Below are 16,869 nucleotides of genomic sequence, written 5' to 3' on the forward strand. Positions count from 1 at the left end.
CGTGCGATCGGTCGCGTGCTGTTTACCTGCAAATCTAACTAATCTAAATGGTAATGCGACAGAATTACGATAGCACCACTCTTCTTCTCTCTCTCTCTCTCTCTCGAGCGCTTTTTCTCTTCCCCCCCTCCGCGCCCGCATTTCGCCGCAACGCAACGCAACGACAACGTCATCGTTGCCCCATTACCGGCGCGCTTTTAATGAATTTCCCGACCAACGACACCTCGGCCAACAAAACCTCGCCATTTTAAAATCGTTTATCGCGCTCGTCCAAAATTTCCCTCCAACCTGGCTGCAGCCGCGATTCGTGCTCTCTCTCCACGCGAAAAATCGAAAGATCGCGAGAAAAAGAGAGAGAAGGAAGGAAAGATCCTGGAAAGAAGGAAAGAGAGAAGGACGCTGGTTACGGTTTAACGAGCGTATCACGTAAGAGTTTCGTTATTTTTCTTTGGCAAGCAAACGTTCGAAGCCCTTAAACGGGATTTTCAAGGGCATTCTATTTCTATTCCGGAGGGTAAATGAAGTCGCTTCACACAGGTGGGGGGAAGGGAGCAAACGAACGAGGTCGCGCCTCGTTTCACCTTCCCCTCCCTCTCTCCCTCTCTCTCTCTCTCTCTTTTCGTCTTTTCGACGAGGGTTGGCCCGGGCCTTCGAAGAATGCGACGCGCATCGGGAACCGCAGCCAATTTCAATATTTGAGGAAACTCGGGTGACGGGAGTTCCGCAAAATTTGCAGGTAAAAGGCGAAAATGTCCGTGGTGATTTAACGAGCCCTTTAAGGCACTCTCAAAAAGGACTCTGTTGACAGCCAAACAAACTATTCGGAATAACAGGTTAAACCCACACCGCTCGCGCGATAACGTCTACACACATGAATATTGAGAGGCTCGCGGAGATGTTACACTTTGCGGCTTCTTTTCCCTCTTCCCTCTCTCTCTCTCTCCCTCTCTCTTCCCTCCCTTTTCCGTCTCGTCACGAACGAAAAAGGAACAACCCGTCTCGATCGAGCTCCTCCAAGATAAAGAACAGGGGGAGCGATTTTCGAAAGTTAATTAGCTCGGATAATTGGGAGCAAAGATTTCCTTTTCGAGAAAGTTTCGCGTTACTCCCGAACAGTTGCAATCTCGAAGGAAACGATGTACTTTACCTATACGCAAGACCATCCGGAACACAAACCTTTTTCATCCGTCGAATCAACGAGAATCCGTCAACATTCAACTCATCCATCCACATCTCCCTTCCTCGAAGTTTTTCCACCGCATTTAAGAAAGATCGAGAAGGATCTCTCCTCCTCCTGTGGAACGCCGTTCCGGTAGAGTTCTTTGAACGGGCTTGAGCGCGAGCATACGGGGGTGGAGCTGCGGGTTCAGCGATCGACCGCGTGAAATCGACCACCTCGTGTGCACCGCCATCCCACCAGCGGCATCCACCATCCAGCATCCACCATCCAACGTCCACGCTCCTCTCCCACCCGACCACCCCCGTCGCTTCCGCCGTCCACCCTCCTCGTGCTCGTTGTATTATCGTACGACCGCACGAGCTAGCCCCTACATCGTCAACATGTCCGGGACAAGCGGTGCTGCTGTGTGTGCGTGCGTATGCGCGCGCGATCTCTCGCTCGTTTTCACACGCACGTACACGTATACGTAGATATTACATAGATACATATATATATATATATAGATATATAGATGGTGCGTTGGTCGCGTGGTACATCGAGGCACGAACTACGGATACGCGGAGATGGTGGTGCGTCCGTGTGTGGCGTGATTAAACCGGCCTCCACCGCCCCCTCCCTCCCCACCGCTTTCCACCCCCGACAACTGCCGGCGGCCAACATGGCCGCCGCTAATTAGCGCCTAATTATTATTTATTGCATCGGACGCGACCCGCTATGTGCCGACACCAGCGACAGTCGCAACACACCGCGTAATATAACTGCCGCTCGCCCCAACCTCTCTGCTCCTCGGTGCCCCTCGGGCGAGAAGCCAATCGGGCTACGTTACGATCCGCATATACGCCCGAAATCAATCTGGCTTGTCGCAGTGGTTTTCCACCGTGCTTTTTTCCCTTTTTTCCCCCGCCGAACGTCGCGTGCCTCCACCACGACGACACTTCTCTCCCCGCCTGCTGTGAGGCGCCTCGAACCTTTCGCCGCCGACTCGGAACGAGAGGGGAGGGAGGAGGAGAAAGAAGTTTTTCCGGAAAAGTAATCCGGTGGAAGAGGGAATCCGCGAGAAGGAGGGGGAGTCGAGTTGCGGCCGGATCGGTCGAGTTAAGTCGGGTCAGGTCGCAGCAGTCGGAGCAGAGGTACCAACAGGGCGGTCGCAAATATTGGTATTTGGCAAAGACTATCCTTGATCCGTGTCTCTCTTTCTCTTTCTCCGCGCCTCCTTGTCATCGCACACCCTCCTCCACCCTGCATTCTCTCACTTGGCCCCGCCGCCACCCTCTTCTCCTTCGCTTCCGGATCGAAACGAGCCCCGTCCGGATTCTTATTCGAATCGTTGCGCTCCTCGTTTCGATGGATCCTCTCTGTCCTTCTGGACACCGATTCGATCCAAGCTCCAAGTCGCCAGACGAGGGATCGAAATGTTTCTCCTCGAGACGATGTTTCGCCACGTCTCCTCTCCTCCGTTTACGATCGAACCAACTGTTTTTGCCGAGTGGCCTGTTCGTGGCGAGTTCTGAAAGGGAACAGGTTGCGCTACTCGAGCGGGCATTGTGGGATCGAGAGAGGGCTCGAGAATAATGAGAGGAAAGGAAGGGGGAAGGAGAGCGGTTGCCAGCTCTCGCGTTCCAGCCGAAACCGATATTTTTTTCCGCTCGATCGGCTCACAATCGGCTTCCATCCATCCCCCCCCTATCTCGCTTCGATTTTCACGCGATCGAACGGCGGAGCTCGCTCTAATATTTACATCGTGCGACTGTAAAAATGGCGAGCCATTTGGTGAACGTTACATGTTAAAAATTTGTCGCGTGGCGATCTGGTTAAACGGCAACGGCGATGCAAGTTCCCGCCTGCAGCTATCCTTCTACAAATAATCCCGATATTTCTTTTTTTTTTTTTTTTTTTTTACTCTTCCCCGTGCAGGGAATATCGTGAAATTTGAAGGATTTGTTTGGCGTCTACGGGGTTTTTTAATCGGCGAAATTCGTATTTACCACGAGGACGCGAAATTTTCCCTTTTTTCTCCCGAATCGCGAGCACAGATTTTAATCGTAATCGAGGACGATCGAACAACGATGTTTGAGAAGAATCGTCGAGGACAAGCCTCGTATCCTCGATTACTTAAACGCGACTGTGGCCCTTCAGCGCTCGTGTTTGCTCAGCCAGAAACGCTATCGCATTCTCATGCCGGAAAATCTACCAGATAGTCTTCTTCTTGGGCTCCGGTTCGTTCTTAAGCCGTTTTCACACCGTTCCACGAATCCAAAATATATTATATATTATGTATATATATGTAAGAAAGGAATTTTCGATTTCACGCGATTCAAATTTTAGAGTTTCGTCCCGTCGTGGAAAATTGGCAACGATAGGCCAATGATGAATTGCTTCGAATAAATTCTCACGCGGTTCGATTCTACGTGAATGTGGCTTAAATAGAGGGAAGGAGGAAGGGAGGGAGTTTGGTGCGGCGATACAGCCAAGGTACACAGAGAAAGCACGGTGCAGAGCAAACGCGCGACTACTACTACGGCTAATCTCAAAAATGATAACGCGGAGATAACGTCGGCCCAGATGTCGGACGTTTCTCGCCACAAGAAACGCGTTGTTACCGCGTTATCCGTCCCACCTTCTTCTCAACGTTCCAACGTCTGCTTAGCCTACCTGTTCCACCTACCAAACGTTTACTACCCGCTTCACTACGCTCTCGTTTAAAATCTTCCTCTCCAATTGTCGCTTCTTAATCCCCCTCTCTCCTCTTTCAAGCTAACTTCCCCTCCTAAACGGAAGTTTGTAAAATTTCTTCTACTATAAATTCTACCACTGTTACCGCTGACTGACATCGATGCGCGTTTCGACCGTTATTGGACAACCGGTTACGTCCGACTGCTAACGAGGCCCGATTAAAATTGGGAAAGAATCCAATGCGGACGATATATCACGCTTGACGCCAATGGAGAGGGAGGGGATTCGTTCCTCCGTAACAATAAACCTCCTAATTAGCTCAGAGATCGGTCTTTGTCGGTGGAGCAACCCTCGACACCAACACTTGGCCCCGTCCACACGTATGGAATCGTTCCGCCCGATTATCGCCCTTCACGATCGACCACCTCCTTTCTATCGAGCCTCTTTGTTTTCGCGACAAACAACGCGACAGGGGTCAACAGATTTTCCTCGGTTATCGAGATCGAGCTCGTCGTTGCAATTTCTAATATTTGTGTACACGTACGTCGCGATGTTTTGCGAACAATTCCTCTCCCACCGTCGTTGAATCGAGGTAGCAATTATTGCGCAAAGCGATCGAGAGAAAGGGAAAGTAATAAAAGAAAAAAAAAAAAAACACGTAGAAAGCCTGGTCTATCGTTGGGGAGACGTGAGAACCGGAAATGGATCTTGCGGTGACACGTGTCAGGAGATACAGTGCGAGTGTCTGTTCCGTTCGAAAAATCGAACCGAAAAAAAGGTGAAACACCTGCGACGCGAGTTCCTTTTTCTTTTTTCTTTCTTTTTTCTCGTTGGGACGCATATTAAACAAACTTTATTATCGTAAATGATATCTCGAAAATGGAGGAAATTCTTAGACGAGAGGCGTCTATAATGGTGGCTGATTGTGGGACAATAAAATTTCTCGGCTTCAGTTTGAATAAAAAGAGGCGAGGGTTTTCTCCTTTTTGTGCGCCAATTTGAATACTTTTCTTCTTTTTTCTTTTTCTCCATTCCAAACGGATCCAGACGTTATTCAAATGCGTCTCTCTTCCAGGTTAAAATTGTACGATATACGTATACTTCTTTACCTCTTTTTCTTTGTTTTCGCGACAATGCAATACTTACCAATCACTTTTTGGGAGGAAACTACTCCAATTAGGCATCGTTTTCCACGAAAAATTCCGCCCTTTGTTCGCGCGCCAATATCGCTGATTAGCCGCGAAACCTGCGATTATCGCGCGAGTCACGCAAAGTCACGAATCGCACACGGATTACACCCGTAACCGGCCATATGGTGGTCATCCGCTTTTACGCAAGCCCTTAACAGGAATCGATCTATTAGTCCGATATATATTGTACGATCTCTCGAACAAAAGACCACGTCCACTTATCATCGTGCACCCCCGCGCAATCTGCCCCAACCGTTTCAACCGTCGAACCGTTGGGTAGGCTTCGAATACTGATTCGAGACGCGAGTGAATTTCGAAGCTACGGGAAGAAAGCTTCTCTCGAGGATTCGGTGGAAAAATTCTGTCTAATCGTTGCTTCGATAACAGGTGCTTCCTACCGTGCCTTCAAACGATTCGTTCCGCGCATTTTCCTCGTATATCCGGCTTGCTTTCGCGCGCTATCTTCCCTCCCAGAAAAGGGAGGAGAATCTCGGATGCGGCAGGCTTTTCGAAGGATCGAAAGGAGCGTAGTGGCCGTGTCTAATCGACGGACGGTCAGCGAGATCCCCTGAAACCTTCCCAAAACGCTCCCAAAACCATTCTCGATCGTTTCGCTGGAAAGATTACGAGTTCACGAACCGAGTCGTTGCAGTTTCGCCTAACAGGATCTGTGTTTATGTATATATCTCGACGACGGAAGGTGGATTTCATGGGAACGGATTTCGATCGACCTTCGATCCTTTCGATTTTTCCAACTTTTCGGATCTTTTCCATGGAATCTTTTTTGTGGGCGGAGAATCTTTTTTCCTTTTTTCTTCTTTCGAAAGAAGTAACGATCAAGCGATCCGCGATTACGGATAACTCGAGACGTAGTAAGAGCGGGTTTTTTTTCGGAGTAATGGGAAACCACATTTAGGGGAACACAAATTACTGTAATTTCATAACAGGTGATCATAAAATCGGTTGAAAAGGGTAAAAGAAGGGGAAAACGAGACGAAAGGGAAGGATCAGGGACGAAACGATTAATAAAAATAAAAAAAGGAAATGTTTCTATAAATATATACTTAAGAAATATTTGTATATGAAACGTACAATTAAAACCGAGGGACCGTTTGGAAAAACGAAAGATCGACTTTTTAAATTTTTTTCACTTTCGACACCGGCTCGTCAGCCAAGTTTCTCCTGTTCGGTGTCCACGATTTTGGCAATTTCGGTTGCGGTAGCGTCCGTTTCTGATTACGACTTTTCGCGTTCTTTCTCTCGCCCGCTCGTTTTCGCTCGTTCTTCGCCTTCGTCGCCTTCTTCGCGCTCCTCTTCTTGTTCCTCCCTCGATTCGTATTCCTCCTCAAGGAAGTTCGCCTGGAGATATTACCTTTCGCTGTGTCGGGGTCGAATCTGCTCGCGCCACGAGGAAAATCATGTATTTTTCGTTGGTTCGTTCGCCGCCGCGAGAAAAGAAAACGCGATAGATTTCAACCTAAATTTGTTATTCTTCTTGGCTATGATGCCGAAATCGACGCCACGGCGAAGCGCCACAGCCACTTGCTTTCGAAGTGCTTTCCCGGGCATGATGTCGTGTTTGTTACTGATCTGCTCCACGATCTCCTTCTCGGTGAAACCCTCTTCCGGTTGCTCGGTCCTGAGCAGATCGTACACAAGGATCGATTTCCGTACCATCTCGATCTTCTTTCCTCGGCTGGTTAGAGAACGGAAAGGAACGCAAGGGAGGACACCAGGGTGACGCAGGCCTGTCACGTCGTTCACCGGAACTTGGCCTCGCGTCGATGCGATTATTCCAAAGATCTCTCGCAAGCGGCTATCTTCGCTCCGCTCTTCCTTCCCCCTTCCTCTCCTTTCGACTCATTTTCTCCCAATCCTCCCTTTCGACCCCCTCTCTCGCCCGCCTTCACCGCGTGGATGCGAGTTTCGAAACGCACGCACGATACCTGGCGGACGACCGCCCGTCCACGGTTACTCCCCAGAATTCCTCCGGTTGCTCTCCTCGATGTTTGCCGAGAGGGATGGTTTAGAAGGAGCGGCTTCGAGCACGGGATCCTCCCGAAGGAGGGTGGCGACTCTGATTTCCGTCGGGAATTTCGCCCTATCCAGGCGCATCCAGCCGAGGCCTTTAATCACTCGATTGCCGCCGCTTAGAGTCGGTTCCTCGGACGGGACCGATATCCGACCGCCCGCCATATTTACCCACCCGCTCGGCCGGACCTTCCTCAACCGCTCCACGGTTAATTAATTCCCCGTTTCTCGTCGCGAAAAACCCTTCCAAGCTCCCCTTCTTCCCAAACAGTTTTCTCCTCCAACCGAACGAAGCAAGTAGAATCCTTCTTTTTCGCCGGTTTCGCCAAGGTTGACGAGCAGGTTCGGAGGACACAGGCTAAACAATTCTTCCAGATTCGTGGTTGGAATTCTGGAAACGAGGGTAGATAAGGTTGTAAATGGAATTACCGGATTCTACCGGATTCCATTTGGAATATAAATTTCCTTTCTTTTCGAGTGGCGAGCCCCCCTCCAAAATTTCCTCAGATCGTTAAGAAAATCGACGATCGGGAAGGAAGAGAATCTTTTCTTCTATCTTGGATCTCGATTCGTGCTCGGAATTCCCTTTCTCCTCTCTGGGATGACGGAGCCCCGTGGGGCATCGGTTTCCCGGTTTCCACGCCGCTTTTTCCAATTGTGCCGCCCCCTGGCCGGTCCTCCAAGTCGGGCCAAGTGGATTATTGACGGCACGAAACAATGGCGTAGCTTTGTTCCACGTGCTTGGAACGTAATATGTTCGATCCAGGGCCTGTCAGTTTTGTGCTCATCGAGTGGTTTAAGCCGAGCGAGCGAGTGCTCTTTCTCCTCTCCCTCTCTCTCTTCCGCTTTCGAGCCGCGAGTCAAGTGGGCGTGCGGTACATCTGGCTGTCCGATCCGGGTGTTTATTAAAAATCATGCGAAATCCCCCCGTTCCAGCCGAATATTCCACGCGGAGGAGGAGGTGGAGCGGTTCCTTTTCGAATCGATCGAATCGCGAGAGAAGGAGGCGGCCAAACACTCGAGGCGGTCGCGATGAGGTGGAAGAGGATGAAAAGAAGAGCGGCGATTACATTTGAAGCCGGTCCGTAACGAAGGAGCGGAGGAGACGATAGTCGAGGAATTAATTCAACTCGACCATCTTTTTCCCTCCCCCTTCCATCTCGAGGGAGCAACTGGCTGCTCCTCTTTGAAGGAGGGCCAATAAGATCGTGCCTTCCTCTTCCTCCTGTCCTCGGGGATAAGACGAGCAGCAGCACTCAGCCGAGCAAAACTATCAAGATCTCGTCACGAGCCACCACGAGCCTCCATGCCTAATTTCCCATTCTCCTTCCTCCTCATCTCGAATTTGCTACTTCTCGTTGAGAACATTTTTTCCCCGTCAAAATCTTTTTCGCGGGGACTTGGAGTAGACTTTTGCGGAGAGAGCTCGATATTAAATCGGGAGCGCGAGACAAGAAAGGGCACGAAGGATCGAAGGGATGGAAAATATCGAACGGGAGGGAGGAGGGTGGAAAGCCGAGCCTCGGAGGCGAGTCTCGTGCCGGTGGGAATAGCAAGGTTTTGCTATGGTGAATTTTGCCATGGAGGTCGTGATCCAACGTGCAAACATCCCTGTGGGCAAGAGCTTCGATTTGGTATCCGCCGCCGGTAACTACCGCCGTGCAACCCTCGAGACTCAAAAGTGGTGCTCACCCGTCCGACAGAGATTCCCCAGTTTTATCCCCTCCCCCTTCTATTCGCGCCTATCTCTCGATCTCGATTTCAATTCTGAGTTGGAACCAATTCCTTCGAGGATATAACGAAAATAGTGAAAATTCCGGGTTGCAACGTTAACAATTTTGAAAATTTAATTTCGAAAATTTCTGTAAGCTTTTAAAGAAAGAAGGAGACATTCTTCGACTCGTCGGCTGAGCGAATAACGAGGATGATAAAGTACAATGGGACGAGGGAAGGATAAATAAAGAGAGGGGGGAGGGAAAAGTCAGAACGTTGGGCGAATTTGCGAAGCGGGCTTGCGGGTTTGAGCACCGCATGAGCACCATCTCCGCAAGGGTGGAACAACGAGGGTGAAGTTTGACAGTGGCGGCTGGTGGCTCGGAGGGATCCAATATAATCGCGCAATAAAATTCACTTACAACCTATATCCGTCCCTCTCCGCCGTTCGAAAGCGGCGCCTCTCTTCCCGTCCTATTCGCTTCTCACTCGTCCCGAAAAGCGAGCCTTCGTCCGCGAGGGGGCAAGTATTATATCGTTCACGACTTTCTTTAACCCCTCGCCTCCTTCGTTTCCTTCCACACACCCGATTTTCCTTACACCGCGGTTCTTTTCCTTCTCCTGTAATCTCGTTTAAAAAAAGAATATTTCCAACAGTGGCATCTCTCTCTCCTCTCTGACCGGCCTCGAGTCGCGGTGTTTTAGAGGGTTGGGGTAAAAAGAGGCCGACAGCTGAGTGTACACAGGAGCCAATTTCTTCCTTCCTTCCTTCCTCTCTTTCCTTCCTTCGTCTCGAATTCCTACCCCTACACCGTCGTCCTCCTCTCTCTCCAACTCTCTTCTCCTCGCTGGCATCCCTGACAACGCGCGCTGCACCTCGGGACCTATGCAAACACGGCCTATTCATCGTGCTCGTATATATATATTGGTGGAGCAGGAGCGTAACCGACGCGTCTCTATCATTTCACGAATCGACGCTCGATCGATCCTCGCTCTTTTCTCTTATTTCGTTCTACCCGCTTATCCTCTTCCTCTTTTCCCGAACGATAAATTAAAAATTAGGGGGAGAGAGAGAGAGATCATATATAGAGGAGAAACGATGTTATATCGAATTTCGCGATCGATTCCGACGAGGAATATTATTTAAATATCCCGATGGGGGGAATCGCGTTATTTCCACCAGATTATGTCATTTAAGTTTGATGCAGTGCAGCGTCCCACTTTATACGCATAATGCACCGCGTTATTTATTCTCTCGCTTCGCCCGTCCCCTCCCCTCCCCGTTAATTTAATAAATCCCGTTATTTCCACGCGAGAGATAATAATAATAATAATAATAATAATAATCGAGGATCGTTAGTAGAAAAATCAGAGCGTACGCGTTAATGAATTCGTCGGGCGCGGCGGCGATAACATTAATTAAACCCCCGGCTACGAGCCCCGTTACGTAATGCCCATTATCAAGTGAAATTTAGCAGATGCCTGGTGTAGTTGTTCCAATTAATGTATTCCATCCGAATCCACTGCGCGCGGGCGAATAAATTCATCGTTCGCTTTATAAATAACCATCGGTCGATCCTTTCCCCCCGATCAATCCGCGATAATCCCGGCCGGATGATGATACGATCCCTGTTTCTTTCTCTTTCCTTTTCCTTCTTCTCGATCGTGTCCACCTTTTCCACGATCCCCGATAGGAGAAGATACTTTTTTTCGATTTCCATCGGCGGGTGAGAAAAAAAAACCCGCTTTTTCGACGCTCCATTATTCCCCATCACGTAAAACGGACAGGTCTCTCCCCGCTGGAGACTGCGCCTCCCCCCGCGCGCAACACCGTCCAATATCGGGATTCGATTCTATTTGCGAATTTTAGGTCTCTGTTAAATACCTTTCCCCCTCCTCCCATCGTATCCTCGAGATCCTCGAGGCGAAAAATCGGGCGAGAAGGTAAAATTTTGTGGGGGATCGAAACAAGTTCCCGCGCGGCGAAGGAAACTATGGGATCCCGCGATGGATCAACAGTAGGACTGAATAGGTAGGACTTTTTCTCGAACGGTGGCACGAGGTTAGTCCTGCGAGACGAGCTAAAATGGAAATCCTAGCCGCTGGTTGGCCGTTGCTGGCTCCGCCTTTCATCCTTGCCGTGCCGTCGCTACGCGCGTTACATCCTGTCGCTCGAGTAGATGCTCCCGCGCCTTAACCTTAACCCGATACGACCAGAGTGTAAGAGAACGAAGGTTCGAAGAAAATTTGCGATTCCAACTTTCCTCTTTCTTCCTTTTTTTCTCCCCCATCTCTTTTACGGAGATGGAAAAGGCGTTGCGATGAGATAAAAAGTAACGCGATGCATTTGGCAGGGCGGGAATAACAGGTCGGGAGGGGGAAACGAGGCTATCCCGTTCCAAGGCTCAATATTTACTAGAAAATGAACCGGTAATCAGTGGTCATATAATTATCGAGATAAATGATAGCCGGTGTACTTGTTTGGCGTTCGAGATGGATACGCGATGACACGCAGTTTGACTGAGCCAAACACGTTTTATTGATTCGCCGAGTGATATCTGCTTCTCGGCCGCCTCGCTCGCTAGCTTCTCTAACGGGTGTGTAATTACGAACGGCTACCTATTGACAGTCGTAATTCGACGCCAACTACTCCGTTTCCCGTTATTCCCTCCTTTCCTCTTTCCAAAGGAACGAGCGCGATAACGAACGTTTCTCTGCCACCGATTTTATCCTCGTGGAGAGCACATTTTTTCTTCTTTCCTTTCTTCTCCTCGCCCTCCGAGACCTCGTCTTCGAGATCTTTGACGATCGATCGACGCAGCGATTCGACGGAATAATGCGTCCATGATCGGCCAGCGTCGAGGCGGCGCGATATTTGAAACCGAGCCACCACCACCACCGCCGCCACCCCCTCTCGACCACCGGAGCAGCGACGCTCTTCCATTGCTGGACAAATATACTCCGAGTCAACATTCGCGATGTGCCGAATGTACAGGTGCGCGACGTCTGATTGTATTCGTCGCTGGACAACGCTGGAAATCGGGGGATGGATGAAAAAAAATCGAATTTCCCCGTCGTCGTCGTTCCTCTAACGCAAAAGTTTGCAACGAAAGGAGAAAAAGAAAAGGAGAGAAAAATAAAGAGAGATCTCGCAACGATATCCGATCCCGTCGCGTATGCAAACACGTTGCCAATACTTATTATTGGTATTAGCAGCGAGAAACCTCGCGTTCGACACGCGTTGCAAGGAAGGGAAAGTAGGTAGTGCGCGACGTTTCTCGGCGAGTCAGCCGACTATAACGAGAACTTTCGTTTCTATATTAATAGCGATCGACCGATCGAGCGGAGGAGATGGGATCGAAACTATCCTTCTCCTTTTTCGCTCTTGAGCCGCGAGGGAGAGTACAATAAGCGGGAGGGGGAGGAGGGGGGAGAAGCGACATTAAAGAAAATTAAACGTAAAGCCGTGCCGACCCAGAAATTGAGTTCCCTCGCCTTTGGCGGGCCGGCTCCGTGGGGATCTAATTATCAGTTTCGGAACTTTCGAAATTAATAAAACTCCCTTCCAACCCTCCTCGACACCCCTCCTCTCGCTTGGTCCCTCTTGTTATATTGCTCTTCCAAGTCTCGAAGAAGAGCCGACCTCTTTGAAGCTGGACCGGGGAGGGAGGAGGAGTTTCCAAGACTGGAAAGGGGAGAGGGGGAGGTGTTCGAAACGACGGAAGGGTGGAATTTAGCAGTCCGAGACTCCGCCATCCCTCGGATACGAAAAGCAAAAGTTTGGTTCAAGGAGGAGGATTTTCTCGTTTACATCCTCCTCCGTGCTCAACTCCTCGTTTCCTCCCTTGTCGTCTAATTGCTTTTCGCTCGTTTGGGGAAGCAGAAAAAATCCTCAGCATCCCGTCTGGAAACGAACGAGAACGCGTGAAAGGAGAGAGAGGCCTCCTCCTCCTCGAGGGGATGCGGTTCGATCGGAGAGCAACGGTGACATCTAGGGCCCTCGACCGGCCACGTGGGGATCCCTTTCCAAAACTCTATACCGAATAACTCGCTTGTCACGACAAGCTGCGGTTTTACATCAGAATTCGAGTGGCCCGTCGATACACTTTCGTTCACGCCTTCTCGTTTCTGTGAGAACCAGAGGGAAGCATGTCCACGCTTTGTATTTTCGCCTTTTCTTTAGAAGGGGGCTTTTTTTAAACTCGAACGCCCTCTCCATTTCATTCTCTTCTTACGATGATGTACAACCTTCCACAAGATTTGGACAGGTATACATATATTACATATCCACGAGTATTGTTACTCCAGCGAGTGGAAAGGTTGGAAAACTTTTGAAAGTTTTTCGAATTAATCCTGTATTTCATTTTATTTCACGACGATGTACAATTTTTCACAAGATTTGGACAGGAAAGCTTGGAAAATCCCGAATTAATCTACCTTTTATTTTATTTTATTTTATTTTGTTACAACGATATACATTTTCCACGAGATTCGAACAAATACACGTATATATAAATTACGAATTTTATTTAATTAATTCACTTTATTTTATTTTCTTACAATGATATGTACAATTTTTCACAAAATTTCAACAAATGTAACACATATAAATACGAATTCTATTTAATTCTATTTCCTTACGATATATTTAATTATATTAATTATACGTTCGACACATTCAATTTAATTATTCGATCACAATACCATAATTTTTCACAAGATTTGAACAAATATACATACATACGTATATATAAATTCTACGAGTATTATTGTTCCAACGAATGAAACTCTCGAAAAACCACCGCTTTCCGATTAATCCACCCAGAATTTTACTTTATTTCCATGACGATTTTTACAATTTTTCGCAAGATTTCGACAGACGTACACGAATTCTACGAGTATTGTTATTGTAATTCGAATTAATCCTCGAATTAATCCACCCCGCGCGAAATCGTTCGGCGACGAGGAACCGTGGAAGTCTGAAAAGAAAAGAAGCGAATAATAAAAAAAACGCGCTGTACTGGCCGCGAGAGTGGCGAGGGGTGGCCCAGTGTTTCCGCGCAAGTGGCCCCCAGGGGGTGGGTGGCCGGGTCCCGGACGCAGAAAAGCGGGCGATACGTTGGAGCGGGAAATCAGAGCCGGTAATCCTGAGCGACAGGGAGGCTTAACCTACCCTCCTGGAAATGGTAGCGGCGAGGGTGGAAGGAAGAAGGGTGGCCTGTTCCCCGAGCATTGTGCGCGCACACGATCACGGACCGACACTGGCCGAAAACACACCCCCCGGCGCGGATCCTTGGCATCGGTAACCCCGTTGCGATCAAGGGTCGCGAATAATGCCGGTTAAACGCTACATATTGCTCGGCCAGCCTGCAATTTAGCCGGGGATTTGAATAACGATTTGTCGCCCGACTCCACGTCCTCTCCCTTCAGCTTTGCGAGGGAGCGCGCGTACGTGGTGCGTGCGGACGGGTTCATTAAACGGTTGTCGCGACGATTGCGCTCGCGTTCGAACCGCTTCCTTCTCCCGCCAACGACGACTCGGAGGAGTCGAGAGAGAGAGAGAGAAGGGATGCTCCTCCTCCTCGTTTTCCGTTGAAACCGAAAACGAAGACGGAAGGGGCGAGAGGCGAGGGTGAGCTGTGGCGAGCGAAAAGAGGCGAATTAAAATTCATGAACGGCTTCGAGCGGCGCCGAATTAAAATTCATGGCGGAATTATCGCTGGCTCCTCGAAAACAAAGGAACGGGACGAGTTAGGAGCCCACTCACCGAGTCGCGCCACGGAAATCATCCCCGACACGAGAGTTTCCGCGTCGCAAACCTCCCCCACTCCGACTCGACTTTTTATCCGACCGCCGTCGTCCCCCTTTTAACCCCGTTACCACCACCCTTCCAGCTCCCCCGTGGATAATGAGGAGGACGGCTCGATCATCGTTTAACAGGTTGTAATTCGGTGAAACGGATCGCCAAGGGAGGGGGAAATCGTGGAAAAATTGAATACTTTCTTTTCGTCGACCTCGACTCGATGACCCTTTCGAGCGAAAAACACACCTTTCGCGAGATTAATAGATATCGAATCGTTGTATCGGACTCGACTTTCTTCCACCTCGCGTGCAGATAGTTGAAAATACTCGAACGCATTTCGTGTGTACCTGGCTTCGTACGTACCTCTACATCTCCTTATTTCTCAATTATCCATTAAAAAGCGGTTACGAGAACAAACTCTCGGCCCTCGACGGTCCCCCGTCGCTTTCACGAGACTACTCGATCCTTTCGACCTTTGCTTCGAAAAATTCGAAGCCAACGCAACGTTGAGAATGAAAAGAGGAGGAGGAAGAAGAAAAAAGCGCATCGTTTATAAGGAATCGTCCGTTGAACTTTGCCCATTGGGTCATCGTGTTTTCGCGTGCGCGGTTACGAAACTAGAGAGAGAGAGAGAGAGAGACGTCGGCATTAATATTTCATTAATATTCCCGCGAGAGGAGATTCCTGGAAAAACGAGGCTCGAGCCTTGTGCACGCGGAGGCGTCGATGTTTTCAACGTCGAGGATGGACGAAGATGGCGGACGCGGCGGGGAAAGAAGAAAAAACGAAGAAGAAGAAGAAGAAGAAGGGAGAAAAAAGGAAGACGGAGACGGGGACTGGTCGGCTGGAGGAGGGAGAGAGAGAGAGAGAATGTTCCGTTGTCCGTCCGATGGATCGGAGAAAGAAGGAATTTCTCGTCTGGACGTCGCCGACTGGTCGAGCCGGTGGTAGTTAATTAAGTGCTAACAAGTAGAGAACTACCTCGCGTAGCGAGCCACCTCGTCCGAGTAAAATCGTACGTCGAAGGGAAACGGCGGAAAAGGGAGGCAAGGGAGGGAGAGGAAGGCGAAAAGAAAAGAGCGCGCCTCCTACAACTTTATTATTTTATTCCACGCCGCCTTCCCTCTTTTCCTTCCTCGAGATCAGGAATCCTCGAAATCGTATGGAGGAGAATTAGAATATTTTCGGATAACTCGAGATGGTTGGTTTCGCTATTTCGCGCCGTTCGTATTCAACGAAAATCCTTCTCTTCCTGTCCCACTTTTATTATTCGTTTATTTAAAAGAACGGAAAAGCGTTTTCGAGGAAAAAGATTGTTATTCTCTCTCTCGATTATCCTTTGCTCGAGAGAAGCCCACGTTTATTATCTCTCGTACGTAGGTTTTCCATTTTATTTTCCTCGTCTTAGCCAAGAGACAGACGATCAAAGACGGCTGGACACGATTCCGAGCAAAGAACACGGGAGAATCGCGCGGCCTTGGAGACGTTAATGCATCGATATATAAGTTATATAAGAGAACGACGCAAGATTTTGCCCGTGGGCTGAGAACGTTGAGTAACACGGAGTTGGATAGAAAATGGAAAGACGAGCACGTGTGTTAACTCGAGATATCTCCTCTCGTCTCGCCCCACTCGGTGGTTTCGAGAGAAATAAACACGATCGTTCGTTTTTATTGAGAGATCGACAATTTTCGTCGTTGTGGAAATGCAAAAGTACGAGGGGAGTTGGGAGGAGGGAGGAGAAAGGGGGAAAAAAGCGGAGGGAAAGGTTGGTGGGCAGCAGCTGGACGTTGAGGCAGGTCGCGAGGGCGTGCCACTTAATTCGATGAAGAGATCGGAATCGCGAGCGGAACGCGTGACGCGGGGGACTCGCAGGACCTGGATCGCCTGTTTGAACGACAAATATTTTGTCATCAAACTTCTGTTTCGCGCGGAATCAGCGTGTCTATATGTGCAGGGCTAATACAAAGCGTTTCGCGAGCGTTTGCTAAAATCGGGTCGCGCGCACCACCCTCCGACTCGCGTTTGCCCTCCAAGATTGACTTTTCTTCCTCCTCCTCCTCCTCCTCCACGGATAAGTGTACGAGGACGAGAGAGTAAGGAGGATGCGTAACGACCATGAGAGAAGATCGATGTTTTCGAGGACGCGTAAGGTACGTGGTCGTAAACATTGTGAAATTGTCACTTCGCACATTCGATTTCTCTTTTTTTCGAGTAGCGAGGCTTAAAGGCGGAGTAAGAGTCGTTGCAAGATTTGCTTCGAATTTTTGTTGAAAATT

General features: G+C 49.2%; 1 protein-coding gene across 1 annotated transcript; it reads right to left on the reverse strand.

Annotated features, from left to right (window-relative positions):
* Positions 1-4,774: 4,774 nt before the first annotated feature.
* LOC114577907 (uncharacterized) lies at positions 4,775-6,895 on the reverse strand. Its single transcript, XM_028668048.2, has 2 exons — positions 6,521-6,895; positions 4,775-6,438 (listed from the first exon to the last, which is right to left on the reverse strand). Exons 1-2 carry the CDS (start codon positions 6,718-6,720, stop codon positions 6,180-6,182), a joined length of 459 nt encoding a protein of 152 aa, XP_028523849.1. The 5' UTR covers positions 6,721-6,895; the 3' UTR covers positions 4,775-6,179.
* Between the last annotated feature and the right edge of the window lie 9,974 nt (positions 6,896-16,869).

The sequence above is a fragment of the Apis cerana genome, linkage group LG9 (assembly GCF_029169275.1).
Source record: "Apis cerana isolate GH-2021 linkage group LG9, AcerK_1.0, whole genome shotgun sequence".
Lineage (NCBI taxonomy): Eukaryota > Metazoa > Arthropoda > Insecta > Hymenoptera > Apidae > Apis > Apis cerana.

Bases quoted from the DNA above. Each gene is read 5' to 3' on its own strand.
- LOC114577907 (XM_028668048.2), bottom strand. From the start codon at position 6,720: ATGGTACGGAAATCGATCCTTGTGTACGATCTGCTCAGGACCGAGCAA. The intron at 6,439-6,520 runs GTTGAAATCTAT...TGGCGCGAGCAG, and splicing joins AAGAAGAATAACAAATTTAG to ATTCGACCCCGACACAGCGA.